Below are 21,268 nucleotides of genomic sequence, written 5' to 3' on the forward strand. Positions count from 1 at the left end.
CCATTGAAGTCGAACCTTGGTGGCTCTTCCATATGTAACATCTACATGATGCCACAAGATCATTCATAAGAGTATATAACAATTGTATTTGCATATTGATTCACGAATTAGGAAGGAATAATACATATATAGGACCCGTATATTAATTCATTGAAGACGTCTCTTGCACAAGTGTTCAACAATCCTCTAAGGTTTTGAGCTTCTTATTAATAGGGCAAGAACTTATGCTATATGTTAGTCTTATAGAGGTTGTGGGGACTTACATGTATGAGTGCCTTGAACCCTTCCCATAAAGGAAGTTCAAACTTCACTCTTAAGAATTCTAATAATACCGTGACTTATAATTAAATTAATAATCAAGTAAATAGAATTCTATCTCATATCAATAGATATATACATTAATTAGGTTAAATGTTAGCGGTGATGGCGTATACGAGGTTGAGTCGAAGTCACAACCTCCCACTTAATAAGAATAGTCTACGCCACTAGACCAAAGGAAAACATTTTTTTTATCGAACAAATAACTCAAATACTACAACAAATTTGACTGAGGCCGCAAAACCAAATGATATTGGGCAAATGAAAGATAGTCTTAACCAAAATTTCTGAAGTAATTTTCTGAATCTTTGATTTTGTTATCGTCTTTATTGGCTTTTACATTGTAAAACTTTAGTTGGCCCTTTATTTACCAGATTGTAAATATTACTTACTGCTCGATCAAAATAGAAAGCTCTATTTCCTGAGTATAGAATTGCCGAGTTTTGTGGAGCAAACAGAGCAGAGAGCAATGGCGAGAACAGAACAAGACAACTGGTCCGAGGCAGTGGAAGATCTCGTAACATCCGGAGACACCGACGCAGCCATATCTCTCTTGGAGTCCGTAATCTCCAATCTCGGAACAAATGACTCCCCCGATTCTGCTCCTCAGTTGGGCTCTGCTCTCTCCGACTTGGCCCAGCCCTACTCCTCCAAAGGCTTCTCTCTCAAAGCTGACGACCTTCAGTCTCGCGCTTCCCTCATCAAGCTTCGTCACTCTTCCTCCTCTTCTAGGTAGTACTCATCTCCTTTTCTTTGACTTTGTGTTTAGTTTCGCCAGTGATCAAGTCCCGTACTTAATCTTAATTTTGGTTTCAGTGTTGCTACAGAGAAGCAGAGCTTGATGCCCGGACAGAATTCAACTGATGGTACTTTTCTTTTCGTTTGTTTTTTCTTTGTTTAGTTTAAGCTGATCATATGTGAATTATCGGAACTCTCATTCATTAACTTAGATTGTGTGTGTGTCGGAATACTTAATGTGCGCTTTTGTTCTGTTTGACAAAGGACATATTGAGAACTCAACGAAATCGCAGGAACCTTCTACTTGCAATGGGTCTTCGGATGATGGTACATCTCTCCTTTTCCTTTTCTGTTATACTTTGTCTGAGGGTCAATTGTAGTTTTTTGTGTTGAATTTACTTGTGTTTGATCGTTCTGCGTTTGTGGACGGGCACCTTGAAATTGTTTGTAGCAGCTTTAGTTAAGAACTGCTTTCAATCTAGTATAGAATGGAAACTGTTTAGCTCTTAGAGTTTGTTTCAGGGAGTCTCTCATTTCCACTCGGCCACTTCGGTTGATCCTTGTTTGAAAGTTGCATCGTTAGAGTATTATGACATGGTCAACTAAAATTTGTTTGCTGAGTTGTATCTTTTAAACTCTAGTATAGTTCCACAGGAATTTATATCAAATATGCTTTCTAGCAACTGGTTCGTACGCATATTGTCCTCGACCACAATCTGTTAATGGATGGGTAAAACACAAGTGTCGTGAAGCATATCAAAAGATAACGGGAACCCTCATTTGCTAAGCTGGTCTGAGGAATGCTATCCTGTATACATGGTACACATAGGTGCTGGCTATGTACCTTGAGACCAAAAGGAGTAAAATCAGTATAAGAGATACTGAGAATAATACAAGGAGACAAATTGTAATCTTATATAATATACCATTGCTTTATCAAATAACTAATCCCACCTTTCTTTGAGACTCCCTTCAGCGTTCCTGAAGATTTATTGCACTGCCATTGTTAGTGCTATGGGCGTTATATGATATTAGTTTTTCCTGTTTTCAGTAATTACAGTACAACTATGATCAACTTGTTATTTGTCAACTACAGATTGGGAAGCTATTGCAGACCGCACACCTGATGAATTATCATCACAATCTTTGCCCGGAGTATCAAAACTTTCTTTTGAAGATACCAAAATTCAAATCCCTAAGCGGCGTGGAAGAGGAACATTTGCATACAAGAAAAATGAACTTTACAGTGATCAAATATCTAATAAGATAGTGGTTAATAATGCTAGCTTAGAGGAAGAAAATGAGGGTCATAATTTGGAGGAAGGTGAAGAGACAAGAAAATGTAAGTTAGTTGTTCCGATCTCTGCATTGTGAGTTTACAGGGTCATAATTCTGTTCACTTCATGTCGTAATAGTAACTAGTGAAGCAAAACGAATAGTCACTGTCAATCAATTGATAGAAATTGCTTCCAAATATGGATTTCTGTTTCTACACCTTATTTTGCTTATTTTAAAGAAGTCTGCATGAGCACACAGAACATATTTAAGCTAGTTAATCATATGATATAATCCAGCTATTTTTTATTGTGAGCTGCATGAGCACTCTCAAGAAGAGCATCCAGGTGGTTTAGGTCATTAAGTGATATTATCTTACATAGCATGCAGAAACTAACGACTTTTCTTCTGACTTCAGCAAAATATGGTACACACTACATTCTTGTGTTATCTGGCTTTCCACCAAGTACAAGAACGATTGAGTTGGAGAATCTTTTTGAGGACTTTAAAGATCGTGGGGTTGTTATTCGCTGGGTCAATGATACGGTTGCACTTGCAGTTTTCCGAACACCAGCAATAGGTAAGTAGTATAATTTTGTTTTTCAAGTAATTACTTTTGGCCTTTGTGTAAATACATAAAACGTTCAGTAACTTTTTTTTATTTGAGAAACAGCGTTGAGTAACTTTTGGGTTCATGTGTTTTAGTAAAATTTCAATTAGGTCCTTTTGCAACCAATTGAACATATTGGTGAGCTCAAGTCTTTTTAATCTTGGTCGATATTGTCAAATTCCATGAAATTGCCAATTAAAATCACACGTGAGCGGCATTGTGCACGGTTCGTCTCTCCTTTTTTCCTTACCCGAATGACTTAACTAATTTAAACACCACGACCAAAATACTAAGTTTCTAGCACAGATATCAATACTTTTTGATCAAAATATAAACTAGGGGAAGTTAAGGGTAGATGAGAGTGATGTAGGAGCGGTCAGGAGAACTTACCTCGTTATATTTGTGTGCTTGGTTGGGTTGAATTAAAAGGACTTAGGGTTAGTTGGACTTTCTCCATGTTGGGAGGGTTTGAACAATTGGGGGAATTTGTTGGAATGCCAACATGTTTCTACCAATGTGAGGATAACTCTTCAAGTGTTAGGAGTGAGCTTAGCCCTTACTAAATTTACAATGCCAGTTTACTGGATATATCCCACATGTTATCCTTCAAAGAACACATTCAAGTGGTGGGCTGAACAAGTTCAATGGTAAAAAACAATTGGGGAGGGAAACAATCAGTGATGTTTAGGGAGAATAAGTTGGAGGCTAAACTTCAAGAGTTGGACGGAAGAGATGAAAAGAGGTTTAATGCTGATAGGTGGAGGTGTAGAAAAGTTTGTGTCATTCGATGACCAGGGCTTTAGAGAAGATTACATTTTTTTGGACAATAGGAAGAAAGGTTGTAGCAAACTAGCAATACAAGGTTTCCTTATACAATAGTTAATTACAGAAGAAAGAGGAACTCAACAAGGTGGGTACTGGCTTGGGTGAATTGGTAGACTCAAGCAAGGAAGATTATATACATATGTATATATTATATTTTGTTTGTCTTTTTTATTTTCGTCAGAAGCATAATGATTTTCGTTTTGTCAAAGCGTTGAAAGCCATAGTTATTTGGGGATTCGAGTGTTCCTGAGGAAATCAAATTAAGCAATAGAAGAACTTTATTTCCTGAAGTCTTTTATTCTCCTCCTTGGTAATTACGAGAAACTGGGTCTTGCTACTGGACTGAAATTCTCACAAGCTTATGGGTGTTGACATCCTCATCACTCTCTTTTGGAGTTTCGGTCATGTGGTCTTTGCATTAGATAAATATTTTGGAACAATAGATGTCCCATTAGGAAACTAGATTTTCTCTGTTTCTAGTTCATCTATGCTCTTTTGCTCCATTTGGCAGCACTACCTTCAAGCATTAATTGCAACTTATTCAAGAACAGTTGGTGAATTTTATGTTTAGATTTTGCTTCAGTAATATATGAAACTTGGTGAATTTTATCGATGCAGCACTTGAGGCTCGTAACCAAATGCAATGTTCTATGACAGTTCGAGTGCTTGATGAGGATGATACCCTTCTGAGCTCAATTTCACTAAAAGGTGATTTACCTAAATAACTTGTAACTTTTATATCTGTGTTATCTACACAGAAGTTTTACCTGGAGTTTACTAGTAGTTTTCCTTGTCTATATTAATTTTAAATCCAAGAAGCTTATTTAGGGTCTTCAAGAGCACTTATTTCTCTCTCTGAATAGCTATATATTTTTTATCTTCATATAACAGTATATCTTCCCTGCAAATAATAATGAAAAGCCAGAAAAGGTGATTTTGTTGTGCTATAATCACTTTCTGTGAACAATCATTGGGAATAAAACTGTAGGCGATTGAAAAGTAAGAAATCAGAATAATCAAGTAAACTTTAATTCCTGCTCTATATACCCTTCTAAAGAGAGATGTTAGATGGATGCATCACTGTATAATCTCTTCTAGTTTAGGATTTTTTCAACCCTGAATGGATGTTGGTGATTCTGTAGGTAGACTATTGTGCACAGAGATATCAAACAGAAGATTTTAAGAATAATAGGAAAGCAAACATCCCAACTATATTCAGAAAGCTCGACATGAAATGAGCTATAAAAATCTCCTTATAATCTTTATCAGGAAACCTTCTTGCTACTGCATGTTACAGGTCTACTTTTACTCTTGAGTTTCAAGATAAGGTCTTCCAGGTTAGTGGTTAAGTGTAAAGGCCCCATAAATAGTGGCAGCCAAAGCACATATCACACTAGAAAACAGAGGAAATTCTCAAACATCCTTTTTCTGGTACTGGTACTATAACCAAGGAAACATGAGAACTTCATTCTGAGATGGAGGCAGTAGAAAGGAGAAAGATTTTCAGATAAGAGTTAACATATCAAGTAGACAGATCCTTTTGCAAGTTGGGTTCACCCAATTCCGTCAATAGAATGTATGACTATTCTCTGTTGCGAAGATCTCAAGCATAAGCGAAGATTAAATCTGTGTTTATGGCTATTGAAATTTAGGTAGCATCTGCTTTTGACTTATTCTTCTGCTTTTGCTTGTCTTGTTGATAGATAAACTCTAAAACATCACTGCTTAGGGGATTAAATAATGCATTTGTTGATATTGAATCATAATTAACTGAATGTCTGAAACAACGTAGTTGTGGATGCACAACCACTATATCAACATGAAAGAGCATCATCAATTTTTTAGTGCTTGTCTATGTACTGCTTATATGGTGTATTTGTCCATTTGACACACGTATTGTGTTATTCATTTTAGATCTAGAGCCTCCTCGCCAAAGGCCAAAAACATCGGCAAGAACTGGGCAGAGGCTCATTGCACATGGAATGGGGATGAAATTACCTTCAACTGCCTTCGGGTCTCCAGACTTGAAGAAACAGGAAAATGATCGAAGGAGCCGCATAGTCACGAGGCAAAAATTAAAAGATGATGCTTGGGGTGGGGATGAATAGTGAATTATTTTGGAAATTAAAAATATTAATCACTCCATCTACTTGTATGCAATTTCGGACTGTAAAGTCTGCCATTCAACTCTCTGATTTCAGCAGTTGAATTTCTGGGTATTTAGCTTGCGTATACTTCTCTAGAAAGTATCAATGAAGGGCCGAAAAGTTGCTTGTTTCTGTGGTCTAGTACTAATTTTCTGCTGTTACGACTTTCGCTTCCTAGTTCAAGTTTACATGTAGCTGTGGAGTGAAAATTCAAGAGTTTGCGACAAGATGAGTGGAATATATTCCTGCGGCTCAGGTTCCACCGCTTCCTACCATAATAAGGTGGATGAGGGGCTGCTTTAGATATAATGGTTCCTTTGGAGACTACGATTTATTTTCTATGTGATCGGCAGTACTATTGGTCCTTTTTATCATGTCACAGAAATGAGTTCATTATTGGAACAAGCTCTATTTGGGATCATTGCTCGGTTGTGAACATGAAGTCTGGTGGTGACCAGTTACAGCAGCTTCTTCAAAAGTTAACATGAAGTCAGGTACTTTTCCTTCATTTTCTTCTAAATTAGACCAGGTTGTGAACTTGTGATCGACCGGGAGTTCTAATGCATCAGCTTCGATCATTGCTACAGTGGACCGCTGGTCTCCACCAAGACATCCTTAAAATTGATGTTTTTATTTGATCATAAAAGAAGCCAAATTTGGCTGGGAGCTATTCATTCCTTACACAAAAGGAAGCATGAGTTGTTTGAGCATCCAAAGAAATTCCCGAGTTTGAAAATAAAGGATCATTCACCACGTCCCTAACTGCCATAAGAATTAAGGGTTCTATTTGCATTTCCGTAATTGCTGTGTAAGATCGGCATTATAGAAGAGGACGTTGTAGGCTTTATAGAATTGTAGATCTTGGACTCAGCCTCGGTTCATTTTCTGGTTGGATTTTTGTCTGGTTCCAATCTCATACATAATCAACCCCAATGGGTTCTCTCATTAGTCTTTTAATTTCGGGTTCTAAATCTCAAACATGATGATATGTATGATTTCATTGATTTATCTAGGCTTAAGAAATCAACTTGCAAAGAAATATAAGTTGAGATCTCAGTTTGTGAAGGAACCCCTTTGACAACCTTCATGGATTTCTTCCCAATAATTAAACATAGGTCTTGTCGGACTTGTTCGGTTCCACTTGCAGATGCAGAAGAAAAAACTTATATTGCTTTGTCATTAAAGAAAAACAAGGAATTGGAGAAGAAATTTTGTGAATTTAAATCTCAAAAGCAAAGTTTCTGGTCTATTCCATCTGAACGAGATCTTTCTACTGAATACAACAATTAACTGATTGCTAGTGATGGGAGAAGTAGAGAAGATTACTACATAAGAGAAGACTCTGCAAGCAATCAACGATGTTTTTTTTTCTTTGAATGAGCACTGGTATTGAACATGGAGAATGAGAAATAAAACGGCGTTAATAGCTTCACTTAGTAGAGACGCGTGTTTCAATATTAGTAGAAGGAGAACCACGTAGTATATACTACGGAAGGACTGAAAAATTTCTCCATTCTTTACTATCTCCATAATTGCTATATATTTTGCCTATAAAGGATATTGGTTGGGTGTTGACGTCGGGTTTGGTGGTGATCTTCGAGGAGTGGTCGTTGTGCATATCCGATTTCGAGAACGTTGTCAATGGCACCTTAGACAGTAGGCGACGTGGTTTCATCTTGATTTCACGGTGTCATGAGTCTTGGAGCGCGTGGGACGAGCAACTGTTCCGTTGTAGCTAGGGTTGGATGCAGAGGCATACTAATCTTTAAGTGGGCTGCTAGTAGTGTTGGTGCGATTAGATCAAACTCATATTTACTCAAGACTGCAATCTATGGAGGGCTTGAGGTTAGGTCAGGCCGACTGTTATATATTTAGCTTAATCTAACTGCTACTTTTTATGCCTTCTCTCGGGCCTATATAGTCTTATGACATAAAATATAGGCTCACTTCAAAGCGATTATAATGAGTTTTAATGAGTAGTACTCTTCTATGTACCGTTGTAGATATGTAATGATTTTTCTAGTCTTCTTATTATACACCGGAATGTCAATGGTTCCCTTCAAAAACAAAATTCGTGACATAATATCCGACAAAAAAAAAAAAAAAGCTAATTTGTGCAATCAAACTAAAGTTGGCGCATAGTATTATATTTTGTGAACCTAGCTAGGGTCAGGAGTCAACTAAATTTTAATATGTTAAATAACTTAGATTCTAGATGTATGAGAGCCACGACATTGTAGTTGATCGAAAAAAATAAATATTGCAATAGACAAATGATCAACAACGGCCGAATCTAAATACCACATACTCAGATTACTAATATTTGACGTAACATAATATTTATTTTCTTTTAATTTAAAACCATAGCAATTCATTGATCATGAAATTAAAAATGAGGGGTGACAACATGAACACACAACGCCTGCGGGGGATACGAAAAATATCAAAATGTGCGATATAGGCGTAAACAATAAGTCTAGCTAAAACCTAGCGATCAAACAACTTCAATTTCGCAAACCTAAATGATCCAAAGAATAATGAAAAAAATAACTGTAGTCTAACTCATTAAACGAACCAAAGCCCCTACATGAGAGGAGGCTCCTCGATCCATAGGAACAACCCACCACAGAACTCTCAGAAACCGACTCCTCTAGCACTCCCATCTCCACCGAAAGAGGACTAGAGGAGGCAGTGATCCCCAGAGTTACAGAAGCAGTACCTTCATCACCAAAGTCTTACGAGACTTGAAAAACGACGCTTCGAAGCCTTGCTGTTAGGACTTAGGACTAACGCTATAGCAGTTGGCTGTCCAACCTCGCTCTTAGTTTCTTCTTCTTGTTCCAGGCCGTCCGACTTTCTTCCTCTTGTTCCGAGACACCTTAAGCCTCTCATCTTCATGGGGGATGAGCCATCTTTGTTTCTTCTTTCATCTCAAAGGGCACCAAAGCCAACGAAAGACCAGTTACTTTCAGTTTCTTCCCGACAGAACGAATGGAAAAGTCTGTACCACATTTAATCCCGGCTACGAGTTTAGTGATCACAATCAGCTTCTCGGAAAATTCTATGGTGCAGCGCTGCATACTATATATACCTCTAATCCACAATTCATACACCACACGGATCCCACATGCATTTTAAGACACTCTCTATCTACCGTCCGATTTGGTATATATGGTATGCAGCGCTGCACTATAGACGAATCCTCAGTGTCTCCACTACCCAAATAAAACAGTAACTACATATTATAATATTTGACGACTCAAATAAAGAAAACATGCTGAATTACAGAGCAGTAAAAGAAGCACTGGAAGCAGCCCTTTTATAAATAGTACTGCAAATGAGTTCAACATGAATTTTCTTCATTCTCGCCGGCTTCTTAGAGTCTCCAAGTCTCATGTACGAAATATTCCACAACGTCGACTGGTGAAATACCACACTTAACCATTCGAGGCCGCCATACCATGAAAGAGTCCACAATAAGTAAGCACCACGTGGAAGAAAATCATGCAAATGTTGTTAATTACTTAATTATTCTAGTCGTCCATTTGAGTATTGACCACTAGAATTATGAAAATACGACTGGTAAACTGACTTTTGAATCTGCTTTCGGTCATATAATACTTCTGTATATATGAGACATTCACTAGGTTGTTTACTCTCATTATGTTTTTCTTTAAAACCTCAACACCAAAGCTAAGCAAGGCCACATTCTCTTACCATAATCCCAATTCCACCTTCAATTTCTCTCTATTAATATATATACTTCTGGTCTCTGGCAATACCTTCTCTTCAAATTATCAATTTCAATGGGGGAAGTTGATATACCAACCTACTTTATCTGTCCGATATCGCTTCAGATCATGAAAGACCCCGTAACGGTGGCGACCGGCATCACTTACGACCGAGAAAGCATCGAGCAGTGGTTTTTGACAACCAAGGACATGACATGTCCGGTGACCAAGCAGCCCTTGCCAAAAGACAACAGCAACGAGTCCATGACGCCAAATCACACCCTACGCCGGCTGATCCAGCAGTGGTGCACTGTAAACGCCATTAACGGCGTCGACAGAATTCCGACGCCGAAATTTCCTCTGAATAAGATCTACGCCGTGAAACTGGTCAAGGATCTTGGGGTGCATCATTTGCGGCAAGCTGCGTTGAAGAAAATGGAAGAACTTGCAGCGGAGAATGAAAGAAACAGAAGATCGATGGCTGAAGCAGGTGTCGCAAAGGCTTTGATTTTGTTCATTGTGACCTGTTTCAGGGAAGGTAAAACCACCGGTCTCTTAGAAGCATTGAGAGTTCTGCATCATGTATGGAGTGTAGATGAGGAAACCGAGGTTGCTGTAATTGGAAACAACGATTTGCTGGAATCTTTGATGTGGGTTCTAGGGTTTGATCATGAGACTGGTCATAGCCATATGCTACTCCTGAAAATAGAAGCGATACTAGTATTGAAAATGACGATATCCGTCATCAATACAGCTCAGCTCGAGCAGTTAAAGCCTGAATTCTTCATGAATATTACAAAGGTTCTGTTGGAAAAGAAGATCTCACGGCAAGCTGTCAAATCTGCATTGCATGTGCTGGTTGAAGCATGCCCATGGGGAAGAAACAAGATGAAAATAGTCGAAACCGGTGCAGTTTTCCAGCTCATTGAACTGGAATTACTCAAACCCGAAAAGCACATTACCGAGCTGATCTTTAATTTGTTGGCGAATTTATGTTGCTGTGCTGATGGGAGAGCTCAGTTCCTGAAGCATGGTGGTAGTATGGCAATGGTGTCCAAGAGAATTCTTAGGGTTTCGCCTGCTACAGATGATCTGGCGCTTCAAATACTTTCATCGATCTCAAAGTTCTCCGCGACTCATGGAGTTGTTCTGGAGATGCTATTGGTTGGAGCTGTGTCAAAGCTTTGCATGGTAATGCAAGCAGATTGTCCAGCCTATTTGAAACAAAAGGTTAGTAGGATCTTACGGTTGCACTCTAATGTCTGGAACAATTCACCTTGTATTGCCGTGTATCTTTTAACAAGACCTAGGTAACACAGGCATGCACCAGAATGCATTCTCACTTTTATGAGTGTATATAATCATAAATTTTGTTGAGAAATTGTTCTTAGCATGTTATTCTATTATCCTGATTCTGCTACTTATCGAGATCAATAATAGTTCTGATAAAAATACAGATAAACAACCTCCCTGGGAGTCTGGGACTTTGTTAGCTAGTGTTAATTTTCTTTTTATTTAGTATTGAGAAGTAGACCGTACATGACTACAAACTGTATGTGCATGACACTCGAATAACTTCAAACGTTCAAAGTAAATACATACCTTGATCACACAAGTTAGCAATCTCGCAACTCACAAATGGGTAAATCAAGGTTCAACCGGTCAGCTGATGTTAGGCCCCGTTTGGTTAACATGAAATTATGCCATGGAAAATGAATTCATTCAGTTTTCATCTCTAAATGTTGTTTGGTTGTCATTTGATATTTGAATAAAAATGATTTGACTAGAAATTGACTCCCTCTTAAAGTCTGAAATGAATTCTCTAGCTAAGGGTGGTATTCTATTTCCATTCCAATCGATAAAGACTAATTTCCTTTTAAATTGTATTTTATTTCCTCATAAATGAGTTTTAATGAAAATTTTGATCAAACATTCCATTCTAATGACTTACCAAAATAATTCTAAATTTTAGATTCCATATCTAACAAACACTCGTATGGAATTAACAAAACATTTTCCATTTCCATATGAGCCTGGAAAGGAAATCAAATCATTTTCCTTTTCTCACATTCCATTTAAACAAACAGGGCCATAGAGTTTACAGCTCACCCCACGATTGTCTATCAACTATATATGATCGATCCACTAGCATCAAGAGCTATGACAGTCTGGAGTAAGCTAGTAAGAGTCAAAACTTGATCGAGTTACCATAATTCCACCTAATTAAACCGAGTTTGTCAACGCTCCGATGCCTAAGTCAGCTACAAAGATAGACATATAAAGTTAGGTAGGAGAAAATGGTGTGAGTGGAGGTGTAGAGGCTTACCTTTTAATGGAGAGGAGAGGTCTATTTATAGAGGCAAATATGGTGTGACCAGTAAGATTACCAAACTGCCCTCGTGGGCTAATAATGCGCGTAATGGGCTTTTGGGCCAATCAGATCCTAACATGGCGAGCAATCACGATGTTTAGCTCTTTAAAAGGGCGTGGCGTTAATAAGTCCCCAAATTCCCGGTTAAGAGATTCTCTTGGGTAGGGATTTGATCAATCAAAACATCGGGAGTGTGAGCCCGAATGAGTGCCAGAGCACTAAAAGTGACACTACCAGTCCCCAGTCCCCCAAGTCCCCATGTAAGAGAGGAGATGGACCAGGCGGTGCTACATTGTGGCTAACAGCCGGAACCTCTAACTAACTGAATTATTCCAGCATGTAGAAGGAAATGTGTGCAATGATGCAAGGTCCCGGAGAGACCGTATAATGCGAGTATGGTCCGTGGGACATGTGATGGCGATGCATGATGAGCATGCAAATGGTGCACGATGAGTATGCACTTGATGAATGATGAGTATGCACGTGATGTATGATGAGTATGCACAATGCCGGATGAGTATATGCGGCGAATGTGATGTATAGTCCCCCAGTCTCTGTCTGGCAGGGACAGACCATGCGTAAAAAGATGTTAGATTTTGGAGAGACCGAGTAAGGAGATAAGTATGGTGTCAGGAGAACCGAAATCAAGACAGTGAATGTTACAATCAGGGGGAATACGCGACGGCGCATACGACATGTCGACATGATATTGGGGATCACATGGCGATGCGTGTGACAAGATCCGAGGGATCATATGGAGATACCTGTGACATGTGATCGTGATCCGGGGGATCATATGGCGATATGTGAGACATATGTGTGATCCGGGGGATCATATGGCGATGCGTGGGCGAGATGGTTGCTTTTAGGTGTGCTAGAGTGCCTACGTACCCATGCGTGAGATCAAAGCAAATGTAGTTCCTTAAGAGCCAAGTCGAGCCGTGCCGTGCCGAGGAGTGCTAGAGACTCGCCTCGGTTGGCGTGGCAAATAAGATGCTTAAGTTCCCCATTATTCGGGTTATTGTTTGATTTGTATGCTTCGATTTCAATTTCAATTCTCACTTACTTCGAATTTTCTGTTTGCCATTCAAATATCAACTGGCAGAGTAGTCCTTGCCGGTGGAGCGTCCGCCATAACTTTCGGCAAAGCTACTTTTCAAGGTAATGTTTCGGATGATGCTTGTTATTTGTTTAATTTCACTAAATTTGGTGCCGCTATATGTGGTTTTGATTGGGCTTTGTAGGAGGTGAAGAGCTTGCGGTGCAAACTGGTGGTTATTAACGAGTACACATATTTAAAGGTGCAAAGATTGATTATGGAAAAGTATGGATCTCCTCAAGGTATGAACCAATCCGATTTCTCATCTAGTTCTTATAGGTGTTTGATGGATTGCTTTAGTGAATTGAGACCTTGTATTCTTGTTATGTGTTGCTTGTGTTAAGTTAAAGCATAGATTCACCTTTTTGGCTTGTATTTGTTTCGCTTAGCTTAATTATAAATCGTTTTTTAAAGCTTGATGAATCGTCTTTTCGCTTTGTTTCTAGTTGTTGTATTTGTAACTCATACCTAAATGGTTTGTAGGTATATGATGAAATGCTTGTAGAGTAAATTAATGACTCATAGAGTGTTGTTTGCTTTGTTTAACTTTGATCTGTTTGATTCGGTTGTGATTCATGTATACAAAAGTTGATCCCATCTGGTTGTATAGGTGTGATGAAATGCCTGAATGTATTGGGACTTTAGAATGTATTGGCGTGTTGCTTATGTGAATTGATAACTCATAGAATATTAAGTGAGAACTTAGAGGTTTTCCTTTCTCATCAATCTCGATCTATTATTTGTTTTTCTCATTAGAAAAAAGGATTGCGTGAGCTTGGAGGTAAATGTTAGACTGGGAGAGTGAGATGCTTCAAAGGCAGATGCGGAGGAGCTGGATACAGTAGTAACACCAAATGGAAGGTATATGTATTATCTACTTGAGTGTTATATACATATGAGTTAAGAAATTTTTGACTAGGGTGCATTGAGTGAATCCACCTTTGAGGCAGGAAGCTGCTCATCTTCCTTACATTAAATAGAGCAGAGGTCTGAATATTATTAAGTAGAAAGTTTCATTAGTGCATATATTTGAGTGCTATCCTGTTCCTAACAATCAAAATAAGAACATATAGAAACCATTTCAAATGGCCTCAGATGAATTAGCTGGTTGTGAACATTTCATTCTCCTAACCAACCTAAATATATTCAAAATGAAAGTTACAATGACTTGTTTAACTAACTTAATACATATACGTTTTAATCATGGTTTCCTATGTTTGTTTGAACTGTACATACTAGCTCATTCAAAAAAGGCAAATCAACTGATGCGATGTTTTTGGTTTTCCATGTTACAGGTATTTTTAGGATCTTTGGCACCAAAGGTGCAAGGGACATGACACATAATAATTTGTATCTTTCTTTAATTCTGTAATTTAACCGAGTAATCTTGTTGTTATCTCACATTTTAGCTATTTCTAAGCGTACATGTGCAAACAGTTTTTCAACGTAGTATACATGTCTTGTAAAGAATGATGTATCGAAACTTCATGAGGAATATTTAAATGCAATTGTGGTTAAGCCAAACAAGTGATAGGAGCACAAAGTGTGACGTTCTTAATATGTTTATGCTCTATTCTTACTCTCTGTTACCTCTTATTTAGTATATTTTAGTTTCTTTTGTATGAATAAGTGTCTAGGTAGAGCTTATATCGATTATGAGTGAATTGATGATGAAATCGTGATAAGTGTTAAAAATCCTTGTTGAGATGTGATTTCTTATTCGAGTAGGATTTATCCTTTCCTATTTTTTTGTTTCTAACGTACTTATTCTTATTAGGAAAGATAAATCCATGTTGGAGAAGGAAAGCAATCTTAGTTGCGCAAGGAAAGAGGAGAGACTGAAAATCAGTTTTCTAGTAGGATAAGGAGAGGCCGTGCGGCATTGATGGTTTCTTATTAGGAGTTGGATTTCAAAACCAAGTTAGAGATGGATTTCAAGGTGTATATGAAGATATTTTCATGCATATAAATCAGAATTATCAAGGAGAATAAGATATGCACTTAGAAGCCCAATCCATGCCAGAATCAGAAAGCTGTCAGGATTCGTAGTCCAATTTTGACGGGCTCCACTAGACAGCTCAGATCGAATTAGAAGACGTGCCTTATATGGATGGAAATCTCTACGAGTTTATCTTCGGTAGGATTTGGAATCGAATCAATATCTTATTCATACATGGATATATGACAGAATCGTTACTCGGAGGTCCAGTGGCTCGACAAAATTATCTCAGCCATTGATTTGCTTTTAATCCAAGGGCTGTGTGGGAAAGCTGGGGCATTTTTTCTCATATATATAGAGGCACAAATCTAAATAAGAATCATCATAAATTCTTGCACCAAAGAAAGTCAAAGAATGCTGCAGCAAATAAATGAGAAGAGATAAGAAAAACAAAGAAGTCATGCATCAAATAAATGAGAAGATTTAAGAAAATCATAGAAGTCTGCAGTAAATGAAGGAAGAAAAATCAAAGAAGACTGCAACCAATAAGATAAGAGAGAGAGCTGCCTCCCTAATTCAAAGGAGGAAATTCGTGCAAAACAAATCAGGATTAAAGGAGGAAGAAGACCTGCATTAAAGTCCAATCCTTATCAGAATCAGAATTCTGGCAGTGCACGTTATCCTCTTTGATGGACTCTTCTGGACAGCTCACGATGATTTAGATAACGTGTGATATATGGATGAAAAGCTACGGAAGTCTATTCTCTAATGGAATTGGAATGACCTCAATAACTATTTTTTAGCGAGAGTTATGACGACAACAAGACACAAATGTCACCTCTACTCAATTGAGAAAATCTAAGAAACCTAAACCAATTTGGTTTCAACTTTGTGGCCGGTCTCCCTAGGGTTTTTTCTCTATATAGAACCTCATTTCCACAGAAAAGATCATCAACCTTGCACACAAGATTAGCCAAAGCTCTACCCAAACACATTCATTCACCAAGAACCCTAGAATCCGAATTAACTACCCTTCACCATATTTTATGTCCAAAGTTTGTGGCCGTGCCACATTCCTAGTTGAAGGAGTCTATGTTGTGAGCCACATTCTGAGTTGGACTAGGAGAAGACATGCCATGCAGCCCAAAGGTGTCTCCCATTCAGATTTGATTTCCTATTCAGAATTAGAGTTGGAGTTGGAGTTCAAGAATCAGAAACCATATCAAAGAAGATTTCAATGTCCATATTGGATTGTATCTCTCTCTCTCTCTCTCTCTCTCTCTCTCTCTCTCTCTCTCCACACAGAAAGGAGGTCTGAATGTTCTCATATATATAGAGGCATGACATCAACATAATATCGTCATCCTTCTCTGCACCGAGTACTAGCTAAAACTCTGCTAAAACACATACTCACCAATAAGAACTCTAGTTCCGAAAACAACTAGCCATTTACCAATCTTTTGCTCCAAAGCTCGAAGCATAGGACATTCACCCCCTTGAAGATCTCGTGCTACCTCCTTATGAAGCATCAGATGATAACTTAAAGTGTATACGATGAACTTCTTGTTTAGATTTCTGTTTCTATTATTTTTGTTCTTGGATGATTTCTATTTTGGTTTTGTTAAAGTTTATTATGATTTTGTATATGAGATTGTTCTTGACTTTTGAATCATGTAATGAATAAAGGATTTTCAATTTCTATTCAATGATTTTAGGTTTTATGCCATGAATTATGTTTGAATAATTTAGAGACTTTTCAGTGTGTTCTTAATATGATGCGTGTGATTCTATACTCGGAGATAGATTGCATGTATTAATCAACCAAGATATAAACGTTTAGGATGCTTGGAGTAGACTATGTGTTTTTTCTTATGATTTAGTTCATTGATTATTTGCTTAGCTGTTATGATTGCTCGGAGTATAGCATGATTATCTAGGTTTCGATTAAAGACTTGTGCTAAGAACATGTTTATCTTCTTTATGTGGCTCGGAGTTGCATGATAGGATAAGTGTGTTAGATTTTAAGTAAGGTGCAGAGCAATGATTGAATGTGTTAAGTGTTTATGTAATACGACAACCTCAGAGGACCCTAATTGACACAACCATTCCCAAAATTTACCCCAAATATTTCGACATAGTTTCCCTTGAAAATAGCGAACCCTACCTGCACGAAAACAACACTTCTACAATCTCTAGATCAACTCAACTCGCGGAGCCTCTGTGTCCCCACAATTTCTCAAACTGCACAATCACAAATCATGAATATAATTCAAAATACAACATAATGTACATTACGGTATAACGCCTCACACCCCAGAAAAATATTTTCTTTAACTTAAGGACTTTGGGCGTTCGTATTTTAGTTCGTCGCATTATTAAAGTAGTATTTCACTTTGCTTCTCGCCTTAGCGTCGACAAAAGTTGACTTTTATTCGTCGACATTATGAGAAACTTACTTTCATTAAAGATAGAGAGGACCTTGAACTGAGTTCGTAGACACGTGTCACGTCTAGTTTAGGGATCGTATGTGAAAATTATGATCTACCGAAGTTTAAACGTCGAATTTAGATTTAAGTTTCTGCAAGGGCAAGATTGTATATTCATAATAGCACCCTAAGCCTTTAATTTCTTCTCTCCCCTCTCTCAGCTGCACACACTCTTTTCTTTTCTTCCTTCTTTTCTACTTTCTTCTTCTTCCCTCTCGCTGAGTTGTCCTTCTTCTCCCCTCTACGGACCCCGACAAGGCCTCCTCCGGCCACCACCTCACCAAATCATCATCACCATTCGAATCCCCATGCTGCTCCGACCAAAATCCCACCGAGTATTGAAGACGCAGGCCGCCATCCTCACAGCTCTATCTTACTAGAAGCCACCCTATCCAATTCCGACGACTCCTCGCCACCACATTGTCGTTGCGTAGCCTTAGGATGATGGATGGTGCACCCAAAACGACTAGGTATCCATTGAGGCTGGCAGATCATGCCAACAACGCAGTTGAGCTCTAGGCTCTGTCCTCTGAGTTCTCCGACTTCCGGCGACGATCTGGCCTAGCCACCACCAAAATTGGAGTCAGAAGCCCCTAATTATTCAAACCCCTATCCCTGACCTTCGATTGGTCGAGCTCCGCCTGTAGCTCCGCCACCCATTGTGGCAAGGGTTTTCAGAAACGATTTATGATAGGTAATTCTTGTTTCTCTCTCGTTTTGAAGCCTATGTTTATGTTGGAATGAGTTCTAATACAATCCTTTGAATTTCTGGGTAAATTGTGCCCATGTGGTTTATGAAATTGGAGAATCTGATGACGTTGTGGAAATTTTTGGTTTGAAGCTTGCATTCTGGACATGAAGGGAATGCATAACTACTTTGTCATAAGTATGGATTAAGGTAAGGACAATAGCAATAGTGTTTTATTAAGGGACTCATTAGCAATTAAGGGTTGGTGTTGATGTTGTTCTTGCGTGTTAGGTATTGAACTTGTCCGAGGACAGTAGCAATGAAAGGCTAAATTGAATGGAAATGAGGGCATGGTAAGGGCCTTGGCGATCTCAGCATTTTATGATGTAAATTGGGATTTGTTTGTGAATCATCAATAATCATAGCATGTTGTAAGAAATGGGATATGTTGGATATAGAATCTGTTTTGGTTTATGGCCCCTTGAGCTACGGTTGATATTAAGGTTTTGAAGGAGTGGGTGAATTATTAATGCCTACAATGTTTCCGGTTGTTTGAACCTATAATTTGCAAGGCCCACGTGGCATAGTAGGAGAGATGGGCCGCGCGCCCGCGCCTACGATGATCTCTAGAGTTACCGCAACCATAATATGTTACTGCGGCCATAGCTATTATACGATCACATGTACAGAAAGACGATTTGCATTGTCAACTTTGACAATTTGGCCGCCTTAATGTTGGAGCAATCAGTGCTACCGTTTGTTTTTCTTATTCATTTGTAATTAATCTAAGCAATTATTGCTAAGATTTCATTCTCTTTCCTTTTCTTAGTTTCAGTATAAATAGGGCCTTAGGTTTCATTATTAGAGGTCCTCGACCAAACGCTTAACGTGGCCACACTATTTTCTTATCAATACAATTCTACAATTCACAACACACCAATCTCCTTTCAATTTCCAAGTTTACTTCATCGTTTTCTTTACCGGTATTTATCTTTCTGCACTTTTCTATATCATTCTTTACTATATTGTTATTTATATTCTTATTTTATATTTCTCTGTCTTTTCTTTATATTGCTTACATTAAGTATTAAGAAAATCACAAAAAACCACAATCACCATCACATTCACCTGTACCACACAACACTAAGATCACGGCTAGCTAGCCAATCCGGATCCGTGTTAAAGTCCTTGTATCAAGGCATTGTGAACCCCGCGACCGAGAGTGATCCTTTCTCGGCCCACAGTCGTTTGATTACAAGTTAGATATGCGCATACAACAACTTTGAAACCTCGCTTGGCCCCTTGGCCGCGAGTTGGCACGCCTTAGCACACGTCAAAAGCCAGAATGACACATGGAAGCCAAAGAGGACCCCGGCCTTTTGACACGCGGCCGGGACAATTTTTGAGCCAACACCGGTTCAATGAAATGTGTTGGAGAACTAGAAGATTTTAGTGAATGTTCTGAACGAAACTAAACGATTAATTGATTAAAGATTGCGAATGGTTGTTTTACCTTTAAATCAGTTAATTATCGAGATAAGTGTTTGAGAGTCAGGAATCAAACTAGTATGGGTGTTCATAGTAAATATGAAGGATTAATTTAGTTTTGTATTGAGAAATGGAAATCAGTAATTAGAACCATTTTGTTGTTCTACTTGGAAAGAAGTGAGTACGATTGGGTGCCCTTAGTAACTTCGGCCTACTTTATATAATCGTGGAATTCATCAAAAGCATGATTTAGCTTTGATTGGTAAATTCTTGGAATGAACGATTTATTATCCGTTGTGAGTATTTAAACATAGCAATAATTTATTAATAACAGTTATGTCAGACTAAAGACTCTAGCTACTGAGAAACGGAAGGTTCGTCACCCTCGGAATAAGTGAGGAATATATATGGGCTTCGTCAGGCTTAGGCCTTAAACAGTGAGTTGGACTTTTGTTTTTAAAAGATGTGCATGCAATTACTTATTGGCTATGTATATCTTGATTAAATCATTTTATTTTAAGGGAAATCGTCTAATCTTCGCTACTGGGTCGATCTGGGATTTCAAGGGAAATCCAGGAGTGGGTCTATCATACGAAGTATGCAATATTCGTTACTTAATACCATTGGACCCCTGGAGCCCGAAGCTCGTCTTAAACCGCAACCGCCCAACCCACTAAGAAGACGAGGTCAATAACCATCACACAACACACTACATGATCGCACAAGAAAAATCAAACAACATTCTCTAAAATCGAAATGCGTGAATTTATATTTAAAACAAAGTCCACTCAGAAAGCAAATATGAGACCACACAACACTCGACGAGTCACCAGTCCTCTCTCTTTCTAAATCTCTATCTGGAGTCCACGAGTACTTCCCATCTCTTCTAGTGACTCGGTAACATCAATACCATTGCCGGTTCATCTCCTTTATTCTGATTCCATACTCTAATTTCATTGCCGGTTCATCCCTTCTCTTCTGATTCTGTAATATGCCGGTTCATCATTTCTCTTCTAGTTTTGATCTAAAGAGACCACTAGTTCATCCCCTCTCTCCTAGTGTCTCAACATCCTGCCGTTTCATCCCCTCTCTTCCAGTTCCATAGACTCACCACAAAGTATCCGACACAAGCCCAATCACATAACCCCAAGTCTCACACAAACAAAAATACAACCACCCTCCCAGACATAATATCAAACCATCATAAAAGTATCATCTCTAATGAAATTAACAAAGGGCTAAGGTGCCTATACCTCGTTGATTCCAATGGAATAGCCGAGTTGATAGGGTTTTTTCGAGAGGAGTAAGGTGAATCAAAATAATATAAAATACGTAAACCTCAACTTAGAAATTTCATGACATACTCATACGATTGCCATGTTCATCAACAACTAACTAAATGATCAAACACACATACCCACATGAAACTAAACACACCGTCCTTCTAGTACGCTGTTGATACCATTGTAACAACCCAACTTGAGTTTACGCTTTGAAACCCATGGTAAATCATTAAAGAAATGATATCTAATCTAAAATAATGGTGGCTGCAC

At 38.4% G+C, this 21,268-nt stretch overlaps 2 protein-coding genes across 3 annotated transcripts; both read left to right on the forward strand.

Annotated features, from left to right (window-relative positions):
- Positions 1-762: 762 nt before the first annotated feature.
- Positions 763-6,054, forward strand: LOC126787971 (uncharacterized). Of its 2 annotated transcripts, none has more exons than XM_050513893.1 (7): positions 763-1,050; positions 1,135-1,184; positions 1,321-1,383; positions 2,153-2,398; positions 2,750-2,911; positions 4,385-4,474; positions 5,681-6,054. In XM_050513893.1, the coding sequence occupies exons 1-7, from the start codon at positions 788-790 to the stop codon at positions 5,872-5,874; spliced, it is 1,068 nt and encodes a 355-aa protein (XP_050369850.1). In that variant the 5' UTR covers positions 763-787; the 3' UTR covers positions 5,875-6,054. The 2 variants fall into 2 exon arrangements, with proteins under 2 accessions (XP_050369850.1, XP_050369851.1); XM_050513894.1 differs by having other exon boundaries at positions 4,424-4,474.
- Positions 6,055-9,719: 3,665 nt separating this feature from the next.
- On the forward strand, positions 9,720-10,958 carry LOC126788764 (E3 ubiquitin-protein ligase PUB24-like). The gene has a single exon (XM_050514775.1). It carries the CDS (start codon positions 9,720-9,722, stop codon positions 10,956-10,958), a length of 1,239 nt encoding a protein of 412 aa, XP_050370732.1.
- Positions 10,959-21,268: the final 10,310 nt, after the last annotated feature.

The sequence above is a fragment of the Argentina anserina genome, chromosome 3 (genome assembly GCF_933775445.1).
Source record: "Argentina anserina chromosome 3, drPotAnse1.1, whole genome shotgun sequence".
Classification (NCBI taxonomy): domain Eukaryota; kingdom Viridiplantae; phylum Streptophyta; class Magnoliopsida; order Rosales; family Rosaceae; genus Argentina; species Argentina anserina.